This window comes from Drosophila albomicans, chromosome X (assembly GCF_009650485.2).
Source record: "Drosophila albomicans strain 15112-1751.03 chromosome X, ASM965048v2, whole genome shotgun sequence".
Classification (NCBI taxonomy): Eukaryota; Metazoa; Arthropoda; class Insecta; order Diptera; family Drosophilidae; genus Drosophila; species Drosophila albomicans.
Window position 1 is genome coordinate 11,283,641 of NC_047627.2, and position 15,105 is coordinate 11,298,745.

The 15,105-nt window shown below is 34.2% G+C and overlaps 1 protein-coding gene across 1 annotated transcript; it reads right to left on the reverse strand.

The window, feature by feature from the left end:
• Positions 1-529: 529 nt before the first annotated feature.
• Positions 530-13,467, reverse strand: LOC117570667 (T-box transcription factor TBX15). The gene is made up of 7 exons (XM_034252459.2): positions 12,299-13,467; positions 7,930-8,360; positions 6,525-6,757; positions 6,281-6,437; positions 5,309-5,470; positions 3,861-3,928; positions 530-1,998 (listed from the first exon to the last, which is right to left on the reverse strand). Exons 1-7 carry the CDS (start codon positions 12,465-12,467, stop codon positions 1,050-1,052), a joined length of 2,169 nt encoding a protein of 722 aa, XP_034108350.1. The 5' UTR covers positions 12,468-13,467; the 3' UTR covers positions 530-1,049.
• Positions 13,468-15,105: the final 1,638 nt, after the last annotated feature.

The window sequence follows — 15,105 nt, forward strand, 5'->3', positions numbered from 1 at the left end:
CGGACGAAAGGAGGAAGGAGAATGGAGAATGGAGGACAGTGGATGGGGGATGGGGAATGCGGTGAAGCAGCGGACGGAGATAAGCGTGAAAACAACAAACGGAATGAATTGATTTCAATGCGCACACACACACACACATACACACATGGAAAGTAGTGTTGCCTAGGTGTGTGTGTGTGTGTGTGTGTGCATGTGGATATCGGTGTGGCGATGGGCAAGTGTGTACACACTCTTTCGTTGGTTTATCTCAATTAAATCAGTGGCACTTTTTGTTTACACGACAGAGACAGACGCTGAGAGAAGGAGTGCGAAAGCGAGAGAGTGAGAGTAGGAGAGTGGGAGAGTGGGAGAGAGAACGAGGAGGCTGGAGACTAGCATAAACATAAACAAACCGAGAGCCAATTGCAGACTGCTGTCGGCCATTTTGTTTTGCTTGCCTGGTAGCGAACGACAATAACAACAAGAAAATACCCCCAAAAACAAAAAAACTAGAAAGAGGAAAAGAAACGTTTTTAGTTTTGTTAATTTATGATTTGGCTTTTATTTGTTTGAAACTGTTGCAGCATTTTCAACGTAAGTGCTTAAGTATCTAAGTATGCATGTGTGTGTGTTTCTATGTGTGTAAGTGTATGTGTATGTATGTACATATGTAAGTAGAACAATGAGATTGAGTAAAACTTACAAGATATTACACTTGGATAACGATTAAAAGGCATTGCAAGTACACTTGACATACATACAAATAAAAAAAAAAAATGGTTAAAAAAATTAGTTACATTCTAATACAATAAAGATACATCCTTTTTTTTTGGTTACATTTTATTTTTGGCACACTCTTTGAACTAGACACAAATCTGTCGCTTAAAGACTAGCAAAAAAAAAAACACTACATTTATTTAAATTGAGTTGAGTTGAAGTTTTGAGTTTTGAGTTGAAAATACTTGTAATACTTGAGTTCAGGCCCCCGTTTGGCTGACTATAATACTTATTCGATATCGATATCGGCTCCGTTATCGTTTTCGATATCGTTATCGTTATCGATATCGATATCAACGCGGCCCCAGATCAATGTAGCTATTGGGCCGCATCATTTGATGCGCTGCCGCCGCCGAGCCATAGAAGCTCTGATAGCTGCTCATGCCATAGGCGGCAGCCGCCTGTCTCATGTGACCCGTGGTGACCTTCAGCTTGTCATAGGGACTGCCATAGGGGCTGCCATGGCTGTGATAGTGAGCCGCTGCCGCCGCATTGTGATGATAGATGGCGCCAAAGTTGCTCTGCTCAGCTGCGTACGGTTGTCCAATGCTCGAATAAATGTTCGCCGCTGCCATCACCTGTGTGGCTGCCGCTGCAGCAGCAACACCTGGCGCCGGCGGCGAAGCTGAGCTCGCCGAGAGCGGTGTCAACGGCGTCGGCGTATGCTGATGCTGATGCTGATGATAGGGATGATGATAGCTGCCGCCATAGCTGCTGGACATTTGATGAAGCTGCTGCTGTTGTTGCTGTTGCTGCTGCTGTTGTTGCTGCTGCTGATGTTGTTGCTGCTGCTGCTGTTGCTGATGCAGTTGCAGTTGCTGGGACGTGGATTGCTGCTGCTGTTGCAATTGCTGTTGATGCAGCTGCTGCTGTTGCTGTTGCAATGGTGTTGCATCCAATTGGAAGCCCAACAGATCCGGCGAGTTGCCCGATGTGGAGCTGCTCGACGGTGTTGCTGGCAGTTGCATAGCCAATTGTGTTGCCGCCGTGCTGGTTGCTGTTGCAGCAGCAACTGCTGCTGCCGCTGCCGCCGCCGACTGTTGCTCGACAAGCTCTGTGCAACTCAAGCTGAAGCTATTCGGTGGCGTTCTGTCCTTGGCTTTCAGATGTTGCTGCTGCATTTGCTGTTGCTGCTGCTGCTGCTGTTGTTGTTGCTGTTGCTGTTGCTGTTGCTGTTGTTGTTGCTTCATGCGTGCTTGACTCTCATGGCTCATGCTAGACATGCCCAGGCTGCTGCTGGTGCTGCAATTAAATTAAAAACAAAAATGTTCAAATTCAAATTGTAAATTGAAATTGAAATCGTTTCCGATAAACATTTAACATTTAACACTACTCTGCTGATTTGTTTACAATCGACCCTCGGCCCCCGAAAAAATACAAAAAAAAAGGCAACCAAAAAAATATGAAATACGCAAGACGAAGACGAAGACGAAGATCTAAATTGTTTATGCCATCTCGCAAGGCAAGGCAGCCACATCTGTCAGCTGCCCCATCAGAGGCAGCCAAAGATGCTTATGCTCCACTCACGACTCTTCTCAGTTTTGAGTTATTGTTTCATGTGTTTTATTTTCGTAGACACAACTATCGATGCGACTCAACTCGACTCCAATTCCCGGAATGCCTTTTACACTAGCAGCACACCAACGGTCGACGGACTGTCTAGTAGGCCACTTGGCCGTCTCCCTACGAATATGTATTGTATAAAATATCATATGCTTCTCTGCTCCTCCAAACTGGGTCAAATTCATAACAAATTATCTAGCCAGAGCCAGAAATGAAACACAATAAAATCTGATTACGCGACAACCCAAATTGGACACCAAATCAATCGTTTGCTTTGATAAACACTCCAATTCCAATTCCAAGTCAAAAGGCTTTTCCCTTAAGAAATTATTGCTAGCATTCAATTTTTTACGCATTCTGCGTCGTATTTTTTACGTAGCTTTCAGAAGATTTGCCAGGAATTTTATTTGCTTTTTAAGCTCAGCTATAAATAGTTTAAAAGTTAAGAGCAGTAAAACTTAAATATCTCACAAAATTTTGCAATTTATATCTTCTCAATTTTTTTTTATAACTAGTCTTGATTACTTTCTTTATATATTTTTAAACAATTTCAATTGTGTTCAACTTTTAAAGAAATGATTTTACAGATTTCTTAAAAAGAAAAGGATTTGCTAGGAAGTTTATTTGCTGTTTAAGCTCAACCATAAATAGTTTAAAAGTTAAATGCAGTAAAACTTAAATATCTTCTCAATCTCTTACAACTAGTATTGATTACTTTCTTTGTATATTTTTAAACAATTTCAATTGTGTTCAACTTCTAATGAAATGATTTTACAGATTTCTTTAAAAGTTAAGAATTGTCAGGAAGTTTATTTGTTGTTTAAAAATAGTTGAAAAGTCAAGAGACATGTTAATCAGACTTTTTTGTATATCCAAAGTTCTGCATTTTATATCTCCCCAATCTTTGTAATGTTCTATAACTAAAATTTATAAGTTTCATCACATCTTCTCAATTCACAATTTCAATTTGTTTCCTATGACTCGACTTCTAAAGAAATGATTCCACACATTTTTTGTAAAATTAAGATTTGCCAGGAAGTTTATTTGTTTTTTAAACTCAACTATAAATAGTTGTTAAGTTAAGAGAGCTGAGACTGAGATAGAGCTGTGGCATATCTAACAAACTTGTGGATTTTATATCTTCTCAAACTTTGTAACTAAAATTAATAAGTTTCTTTATATCTTTTCAAACAATTTACATTTGTTTCCTATGCGCCAACTTCTAAAGAAATGATTCTACAGATTTCTTCAAAAATAAGGATTTCACAGAAAGTTTATTTGTTGTTTAAAATTTTTTTTTAAGTTAATAGAGGTGAGACTTAAATATCTAACAAAATTCCACATTTTATATCTTCTCAATCTTTTTTATCTATTATTCTCCATATATTTTCAAACAATTTCAATTTGTTTTCCATGAGTCAACTTCTAATGAAATGATTTTTTTAAAGAATTTCTTCAAATAAACTTGCGTCAGCAATGACATATGATCTCATTAATAGATGCCATCGATCTTAAAACTCCATTTCAAGTGGTTTACTTACACATCATTGGTGCCATCATCTCGAAATCCTTTAGCAAATGGATTGCTGGATATTTTTAATTGTGTTACCTGCAAAATACAAGAGCGATAAATTCAATTTAGAATCTGGCTAAACGATTTGGCCTCAATTCAATTAATAATATTTCTGCCTTTTTCTTTATTTTTAGTGTGAAATGCAACAAATTAGAAAATGTTTACAAAGCATTAAAAAAACAACAGAAATCCATGTAGACACACACACTAATACACACACACACATACGTGCAGACAATAAAAATAAAATTATTTGCAATAAATTGTTGAAACGAAAAGTGTTAACACCCACGTCGAGCGCATAAATAATTTAAATACTTTCGGAAAAAATGCCGCTAAAAATAAAATGCCAGAGATTTTTCATCTTGCTATGGTTGTTGTTGTTGTTGTTGTTGTTGCTTTCACTGCTGTTGTCTACCACTTGGAAAATTATGAATTATACTCTAAACACTCATGGGAATGGATACTACAGCTATTTAATGCATTTAATGAAATGAAATTGACCAAAAATTCACATTTTAATAGATTACATTGTAGTTTAACAAGCTAAACATTTTTATGAGTTCAGCAAATATTGAACATTTTAGTAAGATCAAAAAAAGATTTTTTATTTATCAAGATTGTCGGTTTATTTATTGGAACGTTGCCGATTTATTTCAATTATTAATTTTGTGTTATATTATATAATAACTTTTTAAGGTGAAGTTTTTCTTATACATCATATTTATATAACAATAAATTTCAGTAATGTAAGTGAGTAATTATTAAAAAGGAAAAAATGCATTTTAGAAATAGTATAAATATTACAATAATATGAATTTTAAGTATAAAGCATCTTCAAAGTATTAAAACTATAAACTTTCCAAATTTTCTTTTCTTATATTATATTTTCTTTTTTTTATGAGTTGTAATGAAAGTGTATTTGTCTGTCGTTGATGGAATCAGGCTTTTTCAAACTCTTTTGTTTGGTTTCAGAGAGAGAGAGAGAGAGGTAGAGTCAAAGAGAAAGGGAATGAAAGAAAGAATCCCCCGCTTAAGTTGATTATTCGTTTACGCATTGTAAATTAATAACAATAAAAAAAGCAGCAAAACAACAACAAACATTGAGGCCAAATTGGCGCAAAATGGCCGCAGAAGCTTTTGTAAAACAAGAGATGTGTGGAGAATACGAAAAGTGTGCACGCATATGGGCAATAGAAGAAGAGAATAGTAGGAGAAGGAGGGAGGCGGAGGAGACAAGTCGAAAAGTTGTCGGCCGAATGTTGAGAGAATGTAAATTGGAAATTTGAAAAATTCGAAAATTTGAATATGTGTAAAATATGAACAAAAAACCAAAAAAAAAAAGCGTTGGCGCTTGTCGTTTACAAGTGGGTCCGATGACAAGTGGGTCAAGTGGATTTAGACTTTAATACTTACGCGCTGGTTCTGATATGCTGTTACGGCCGTAAAGCTGGTCTCCGGGAATATGAACGTGCGAAAGTGACTCGAATGCTCGTTCTCATCCAGCGACGCGTTCTTCGGCGGCAAGTAAACCAAGTGGAAGCGCGGCTGGTAGCGATGCATCGAGTTCAGTATGATCTATGAAGGGGAAGAGTGCAGATTGAGATGAGGGAACATTCATAAGTATTGTGCGGATAACGTATATATTGAATACATTCCTTGCAACCAGTGCATTATTCTTAATTTTAATTACATCTAACCTTTTTATAAAAATAAATATTCAATACATCAAATAAAATGCAGACTAAACAATAAAGTGAAAAAACTAAAAATCAAGACAGTGAAATACCTTCTCAATAGCTTTCTAGTTTATTTTTTATTATATTATGTAATATATTTACGTTCAAGGACTTTTAAAGCGAGAGAACGAGAAAACTTTTAAGTGGCATTTTTTCAAAATTGTTTTTTCGTCAACACATTTAGCATTTTAATTTCCGCTACCGTATTTTAGTATTTACAATTCCTGAAAATTTGTTTGAGATCAAATAAATAATAGTTAAAGTTATTTAAGAACTATATTTATATGTCGAAAAACGACTTCTCAGTTGGTTTTGATTGTAATCTGGAATATTTTGAACTCTATGCTATATTTTGAACATAATGGTATATCGATATACCAAATATAGTATTTGGTTTATTCTATAAGTTTTTCGCTTTATTCATTTTTTAAAGTTTATCAATATTACCGCACTTTTTTGCAATAATTAAACACTTGTAACGGGTATCTTAGCACTTTTACTTATTTAGTGCTTGATATGGTGTGACGAAAAAAGAATAATGTTCGTCTGAAGTAGGTTTACTATAATAAACTTGATCGAAGATTTCTGAATTTAGTAGCGTCAACTCCAATAATTTCAGATATCTAAACAACTATTCTGATTTACTTACATGACCATTCTCGTCCAGCTGATTGTTGGTCAGCTTCAGTTTATCAAAGGACACAATTTGCTTCATCCAATTGGCGCCGGCTGCTGGCGAATCGGGATGCACATGAATTCTTGGCGGCGATATGGCATCCGCTTTGCCCGCCACAACCCAACAGGAGCTGCAGAGATAAATAGATGAAGAGAACAACAATATGTTGGTTAGCTTTGACTAGAGATCGTCCCTAATATCGATTTGGGATACTTACTTGTGAAACGCATAACGATAACGCTTATCGTCCATCGGCACAAAGTCCATCATGCAGATGTACGTGGCATGCGGATCGAGGCCTCCGATCCGCACCTGAAATGTGGGAAACATGCGACGTCCCGTCTTCGTGATGATCATCTCGGTTCCCTGGGCATGGAACTGATCCCACAGCGCTTTCGTCTCCAGCACAACGATTGCCTGCGCTAATGATGGATGCACTGTCTCCGGTTCCTGTCGAGATTGAATATTTTATTGAAGATTAAAGTAAAGTGTAATGATTAACACAAAAGCGATCCACATGGATAATATCTACTGTATGTTTAAGGATACTGATACGACTTTATAAAATTTGATGAATGTTTCTAGATGAATAATTTTTCTAGATTAAGTCATTTTTTTCAATTATAATTAATAGGAATTTTAAAAACGATCTAAATTAATCAAATACCAAAAAATATTTGAATAATCTTAATTTTATTGAAATTATGTTTGCAGATGCAATTACAATTTTTAGATTAATAATGTAATCATTGCATTTATTGTAATTGTAAGCAAAAATAATTAGAAAATGTAGAAAAAATGTGATATACTAGAGAAAAATATTCGTATAACTAATATTAAAGTTAATATTGAATTTTAAATTGAAAAACCAATTGTGTGTCTCAAAATAATGTAAGTAGTCCAATGTTTTATTTCCAAAATGTATAAACATTCTCTATTTCGTTTCAAAATATTAATAAAAGAATTGAACAATTTTTGAAAGATAAGTTACTATAGAAAATAATGGCTACTGTTAAAGTTAAAATCGAATTTTTTAATAAGAAGAATAATTTATGCGGACAATGCACAATTTTTATTTCAAATTTGTGCTTTCATTTTGCATTCAGTTTAATTTTGTAAAATATAAACCAAAATTAATTGAAGTAGTTGAGAAAAAATATCGGTGTATTGCTGCTGTTTTAGTTTTAAGCGAAGAATAAATTGTTTAGCTCAAAATTAATTAATTTAGTTAACGAATTTCAGAAATGTATGATTGCCGATGTGATATGTGTCAAGAATATTTTGAGATCATTAAATGAAATACATTTTGCAATCAATTCACTAAGCTAACATAAATATTGGTGTATTTAATTTAATCAAGTTAAGAAGATAACAAATAAAATGAAAAAATTAAGTTGTACAAAATGTAAATAGAATTAATTGCTTGTCTCAATATAAGTAAAATTTGTAATATGTAAATTAAGCAAATTGTATGAGAATTTCATAAAATAGTTCAAATTATAATAAATATTATTTGAGTTCTCTGAATGGAAAAAGACGTAGATAAATGATTAAATGAGATTATAGACAAATGTACATTTTATGTAAAAATTTGCAACTCTTATTTGTTTATTTGTACTTACACCTTTGTTATTGTTGTTGTTGCCGCTGTTGTGATTGCTCTTGTTGCTGTTGCTTGATGTGTTGCTGTTGTTTCCATTGCTGTTGTTGTTGTCTTTTTTGTGGCTGTTTTTATATTTCTTGGCTGTCGTTGCAGTTGCTGCTGGTGCTGCTGCCGAAGTTGTTGTTGCTGTCGCAGCTGATTCATTGCTGTTGTTGCTACTATTATTATTGCTATTACTGTTGTTGCTGCTGCTGTTGCTGCTGCTGCCAGGATAATCGGGGACAGTCGAAGTATGGTCCTGGCAATTTCCGGCGCTGCTTGCCTGGCTGCTGCTGCCTCCGCTGCTGCTGCTGCCTGTGCTGTGTGTATCAATGTCCGACGCCAGCTTGGCATCGATCTGTTCAAGTGGCTTGTACGAGGTGCGATCCTTGCCCGCCGTTTGAATGCAAGCTGTGAATGAGGCACGAATGCGAATGCGTTTTGGGTTGACAGTTTTGTGTTTACAATTAACAAGATTAATAGTTCAATTCCTTTCCCTGAACCCAAATTAATGGGTTTAGTTTACTTATTTACACTTAAAGGAGTTTGTAAATAAAATACTCTTTAAGTTGCCTTTGAATAGGCATAGAATATTGTATCCTTAAATCTGCATTTCAAGAGGAATATTTCATTTGCAACCATATTGAGAATTATATTTAGACAAGTGGAAATATTCGTATTACATATCCTGATAATGAGTATAAATCTTTGTAGCATTACTGTGATTTATTTAGTTGTTGGAATTTTCATAAATATCAATTCATTATGAAGTACAATCACGGAATAACTTCTCAAGAATATCAATCTAATGAACTTTATTTAATTTTTTAATAATTCAATTGGAATTTAAGCTTTATTTTGTGTATTTGAAACCTCTAGAAAATCTTAAATCAAGATTCTTATATTAAATTTGCATTTTGATATAAAATCATCTTATTTTAAGAATAAATTTTCCTTGAATTCAAAATTGAAAAGAAGATTGCAAATCATGAGTTGAAAACTTTTCAATCTCAAAGAATATCTTAAAAACAAGATTCTAAGGACTAAAATTCTTAAGATTTAGTTCTTCAATCATCATTTTAAGATTAAAAAATCTTCTTCTAAAATCTTCAAGATCTCGATTTCAAAACTTTTGTTCTTGTATCTATAAATGCTGGTTTTCCCCATTCTTTTAAATTAGAACCTAATTTTTGGTATTGCTGTTAACTCAGTAAGTTAGAAATATATATAAAAAAACACACACACATACATTTATTTTCTTATTTTATATCAAGCAATCTAAATTTTAGATTTTGATTTAAGATTTTGCCTTGTTGGTTAAATTTTGAGATTTTTTCATTCTTGAATCTTAAATTTCAATATTAAGCGAACTTTTATCTTGAATTAAGAATAAACCTTCTTGGTTCAATTTTGACATCATAGTAATCTTGATTCATGATTTGAGTTCTTATTTTAACACTTTCTTCTTTCTGTGCTAATTACATAGTAATGCCATATTGGTTGTTTGTTGTCTACAATAAAAGGTAAAGCATTTCCGAAAGTGAATTAATACGAACAAATTTTAAAATTGAATAATAATTAATTGTTCATTATGTCTACAATTAATTGCTTGCATATAAATTTATGTAGTTGATGAAGAAACAACAACTAATAATCAAGAAATAGACGAGGTTGTTTTGCAAAGTGTGAGATCAGCCTTTGAGCTAATTTAAAACACATAAATGCTGATATATGTGTGCTATATATGTTATGAATGTGATTCAGATTCAGATAGCGAGTATTTCAGGTACGAGACATGGCAAATGAGCGGAAAAGCGTCGCACATAAATCAAAATGAGGTATGTCGAGATCGAGTGTTAGGCAAGAGTTCAGCATGTTCTGGATAGTGTTATGAGTAAATGTGTGTGTTTTGATTTATTTGATTTAAAGTGCCACCAACTAAGACATCAAACAGCTATCAAAGGAGGCTGCGCAGGCGCAGGACAAAGATGAAGTCGAAGACGATGGAGAAGACGAAGACGAAGACGAAGTCGAGGATAGAGAGACATGCGAATTTGGATCAGGCGGCTATAATGAGAGGCATACTCGTATAAAAGCGGCGACAACAACGCCAATCCAATTATAAAAAGTCGTCAGTGCAACTGCAACTGCTGATTGAGTTGCAAGCTAAATTTAGTTGGCCACACGGCGGCGGCGGAAAGTTGAGGCGCCTCTGGTGCTGACTACAACAAATTTTGCAATTAATTGCCGGCACCCAAGCAGGCAGTTGTGCTTCCCATTCCCCATTCCCCATTGCAAGTTGCCACTGCGAGTTGCAGTTGCAGTTGCAATTGCAGTTTGCATTCCATTTGCTCGCTTTGTTGGAGTCAGCGACAATGACCCATGACAGGTCGCCACTGTTGCCGATGTTCCCCAATGTGTTTTTTGGTTGCTCTTGCCATCAATTGTCGCTTAATGAGACAATTTTTTTTTGTCCGCTGCTGTGATTTCTCTTCCCGACACTCGCTTCACGAATGAATTCTAAAATCAATTAGTGTTTGGCACAAATAATCGTTTTTCTGTCACGCCAACCCAAACATCAAAAAAACCAACCAAAAACCATATAAAAATAAAATCACAAGCAACCAAAAAAAATACCAAAAATGTCAAACGAAATTTTATCGCTTGCGACTCAAGAATCTGAAGAAGTCTTACGCTAATTGCTCCCTTTGTTTATATGCTTGTCTTACGCTACGCTCAAAGTACTTTTCCTCTTCCTCGTAATTACTGCTTCGCTTTTTGGTTCAACTTGCAAGACAACGTGCCACAGGTCACACGGCTTCGGATACAAAATTGAACTGCAATTTTCTTTTCTTTTTCTTTTTTTTGCTAAGGATGAACAGAGTTACCTATTAGATTTACTTCAATAGTAATAATATAGTATTATATAATACCATATATACTATAATCAATATACTATACTATTATACTGCAATATTATTTGCTAAAGATGAACAGAGTTTCCTATTAGATTTACTTCGAAAAAGTAATTTAGTAATATGAACTATATATAGTATTATGTTATACCATATATACTATTATATCATATATAATCAATAATTCTATGTACTACTATACTGCATTTTTTTCATTTCTGAAGATGAACAGAGCTTTCTTTTAGATTTCGAATACAGAGAACAGAGTTTCCTATTAGATTTACTTCGAAAAAGTAATTTAGTAATAAGAACAATATATAGTATTATTTTAAGCTATATATATTAGTTAACTACTATCCAAAATATAGTATTAGGAAGTAGTCACAGATTTCTTCAAATTATACCCCAAAGTAATGAATTGAATAATTGATTAATTTTTGTGAAAGATCTACAATCCATCCATATATATTACATATATGTATATTAAAGCAAAATGTTGAATATTAAAAGGTTGTAACACCAATTCATTAAGAAATCACCATCTTTCTATTTAGTCATTAATCTTTGTTGATATCTGCGAATATAACTAAGATATCTAAGAACGTAATATTATGATAATAAATTAAGTTAAATATGAGTCTAAGAGAAGAGCAATGGAACATGTAGTAACATAGAATATGAAAAAAAAAAACAAAACTATTTGCGAGTGGCAAACAGAAAATTCAATATTATTATCAACAAACTTTTAAAAATAACATTTAGTGAAAGAATTCCAATTTAATTAAAAACAATGAAGAATCAGTGCTCTTTAAAATTAATTAGCTCCCTATAAAATCTTAACTATTTAATCGCCGAATCAGAAAAAACATTCACTAGTTGTTCTTTCGTTTTACTCATCATCTAATCCTTGCTTGTATTATGTAAAATGTGCATAGGAAAAATGATTTAATTTTCTTTTTTTAATGATTTTATGTTTTCTAATAATTTAAATTAATTGCTGAATAGTTCACAGTTGTTAGTAAACTGTTTACGTATTTAAGGTAATTAAAAAGATTCTCCTATTGGTCAATTTGGTAAATTTCGAATTTGGGAAATATCAAAATGAGATTTTTTCTATTTGATAAATTGTAATTTGGGAAATATTGAGAAGAGATCATTTCTATTTAATAAATAATAATTTGGAAAATATCATATAGAGATCTTTTCTATTTGATAAATTGTAATTTGGGAAATATTGAAAAGAGATATTTTCTGTTTGATAAATTGTAATTTGGGAAATATTGAGAAGAGATCATTTCTATTTAATAAATAATAATTTGGAAAATATCAAATAGAGATATTTTCTGTTTAATAATTGTAATTTTGGAAATAGTCAAAAGATACATCTTCTTTTTGATAAATAGTAATTTGGGGAATATCCAAAAGCGAGCTCACCTTCGATCTGTTTCATGGGACTCAATCCGCCGGAGGTGTACGACGATGTCCAATAGTCATTTGCATAGCATCCATAATCCGGCAGATTGCCGTTGAGGCCATTGTCGAGGAATGGCATTGTGGCCACCATGGCGCTGGAGCACTCCGTGGGGCCCATCAAGTGTGTCATTTGGGCAGCTTTTGATCAGCTCGCAAAACGGAAACAGAACACCAACAACAACAAAAAAAAAAAATCGAAAACCAAAAAAAAAACCAATACACAATAGCAAAGTCGAACAAATTACTGAATCATTTATTTGGTTTTTTTGATTTGAATTGCGAATAGTATTCAGTATTTGGTTTGTTTTGACTTGAACAGTTTTTCGCGCAGTTGTCAAATTTGATTATTACACATGGACACACACACACACATACACACTCTCGCGATCGAATACACTGCACAAAATTTTTGGGGATAAGCACGTGTAAACAAAAATTCAATTGAGGCGCGCACGAAATGTGTTGAAAAATCGAATTGTCAGCGTGTCAATCAGAATCGATTCCACAAAGCGAAGACCAAGGAACGCAACAAAAAAAAGAAATCAAAATCATGAACGAGTAACTAAAAATTGCAATCGCTTCAACACCTCGACGCAATTTTCAAATTTAATTTATTTGCTTTTCTTTTCTTTTCGTTTTTTTTTTTTTTGATTTTGTTAGACGATCTTCCGATTTGTTGGTTGTGTCGATTTGTCGGATTTTCAACTTGATATTTCCTCTCGAGTTTAGCCGTTGATTTTTTTTATGGTGCGATCGCGTTGACTGCCAATTTCTTTCTCTCTTGACACCAAACACAAATTGATTGAGCGAGCGATTGATTGAATGATACACTCGGCGGCTGCACGCCTTATTATTGCCAATATTCTTGCTGTTCGCTCTTGATGATGATTGTGTTGCTGCTATTGTTGTTGCTGTTGTTGCTGTTGTTATTGTTGCACTTGCGAATTTCGAAAGGTTGAGGTGTCTCACTTGCCACCTTTGGACAGGGTGTGAAGTGATGCTTTGTCGCTTCGTGATTCGCGATCCGTGATCTCGAGATACGCGACACTTGACTCGTGTTTTCGAATTAGAATTTCAAATCCAATAGCTGCCGCTGCTCGGTGCTTGCTGCTGCTTCTACTTCTACTTCTGCTGCTCGCATCCGTATCGTCAAAAGTTCGACTGCGGAATGAGAAACGGCGCATCCGATGCCACATGCCACACGTCCAATGGATGCTGATACTGCTGCTGCTGCTGCTGTTGCCGTTTCTCTTTGCTGCAGTCGCTGCTCATCCAATCGCTGCGCCACTTGAGATGATCACGACCAGCAGTCGCATCAGCATCAGCATCCAAAATTAGCATCTCCTTTGAGTGTGAGCATGTGTCTGTGTGTGTGTTGGTGCACCAACAATCGACCAATCGCAAACGATCTTCCCTCTGTACAAACGGAAGAGTGGACGAGTCGCTGAGTGTGAGTTGGCAGCCCAAATCGCTAGATGCGCTGCTCCTCATCGGTTCGATGAGAACATATCATTAAAAAGAATAAATTCAACTATATAAAAATTACAATATTAATTTAGAATATTGTATATAAATACATATTTATTATATTCGTCAAAAAAATTAAATTAATGTTTGTAAACACATTTAAAAATAAATGTATAACATAAATAAATAAAATAAATAAAATAAAGTTTAGACTTAATTATTATATATTATATTATTATATCAATAAAAACAATTAAATTGATATTAAGCATTAATATTTTACCTTTTTCACTTCTATGTACAATCAATAAAATTTGATTGAAACTTTATTTAGTTGTCAAAAAATTAATTGTAGCTAAAATAAAAAAAAATGTGGGATACTAGCTTACATGCTAATTTTTAACAATTTCTGTTGTACACTTAATATGCCCTCTTAAATATTTGTAGGGTATTTAAGTCAGAATTCTTTAAGCAGCAAATACAGTGAGCCTTAGGACATGAATAATATATAATTGAATGATTGATATTCTTTTTAGTATTCACTAAAAGTTAAATACTTCAACCCTTATCTTATTAGGTTTGCATTTAGGTTAGTTATTTACAAGACTTGGAAATACATTTAAATTGCAAACAACATCTTTAGATATTACATATTACAATCGGTAAATTGTTGTTTTTTATTTATTCAAAAAGTGTCTATATAATTAATGTTAACACTAACGTATGGCCGCAGAAGCCTTCAACTTATTTTATTTTATAAAATTCAGCAATTTACTATATAATAGAATAATAGAAAATTTGCAACAATATTTGCAATAGAAGAGATGTTTGTAAGTGGACAGCACTTTATCAACAAGTTGGCAGGGCGCATATGGTAAACAGCTGACGTTGCCATCAACTGTTTATCAAAAAAGAATCAAATTCAAACAAAATCGAAAACTTATTTAATAAAGTGTCTTTTCAGGAACGTGCATCATAATCAGAGTTCACTGTATGCTCCAAATGCGCTCCCTCTCGCTATCTGTCCTCCATCTGTGAGTATGTTGGATCACTATAATTAAGTGAAGGAAAAGCCACGCCCGCGTGATCGCATCACTGGTCGAGGCAGTTGATCGCTTTCTCACTTCTGCTCTCTAGATAGCACTCTCTCTCTCCTTCTCTCTCACTCTGTCGCTCTCTCTCTCTTTCTTTCCCTAGCTTGCGAGATGAGTGGGCGTGCTGACTCATTGGATGCGGCGGCTCCGCTGCGATTCACATGGCCCTCATTTGGAAAACGCTTTTAATTGGACTGCTACCACATG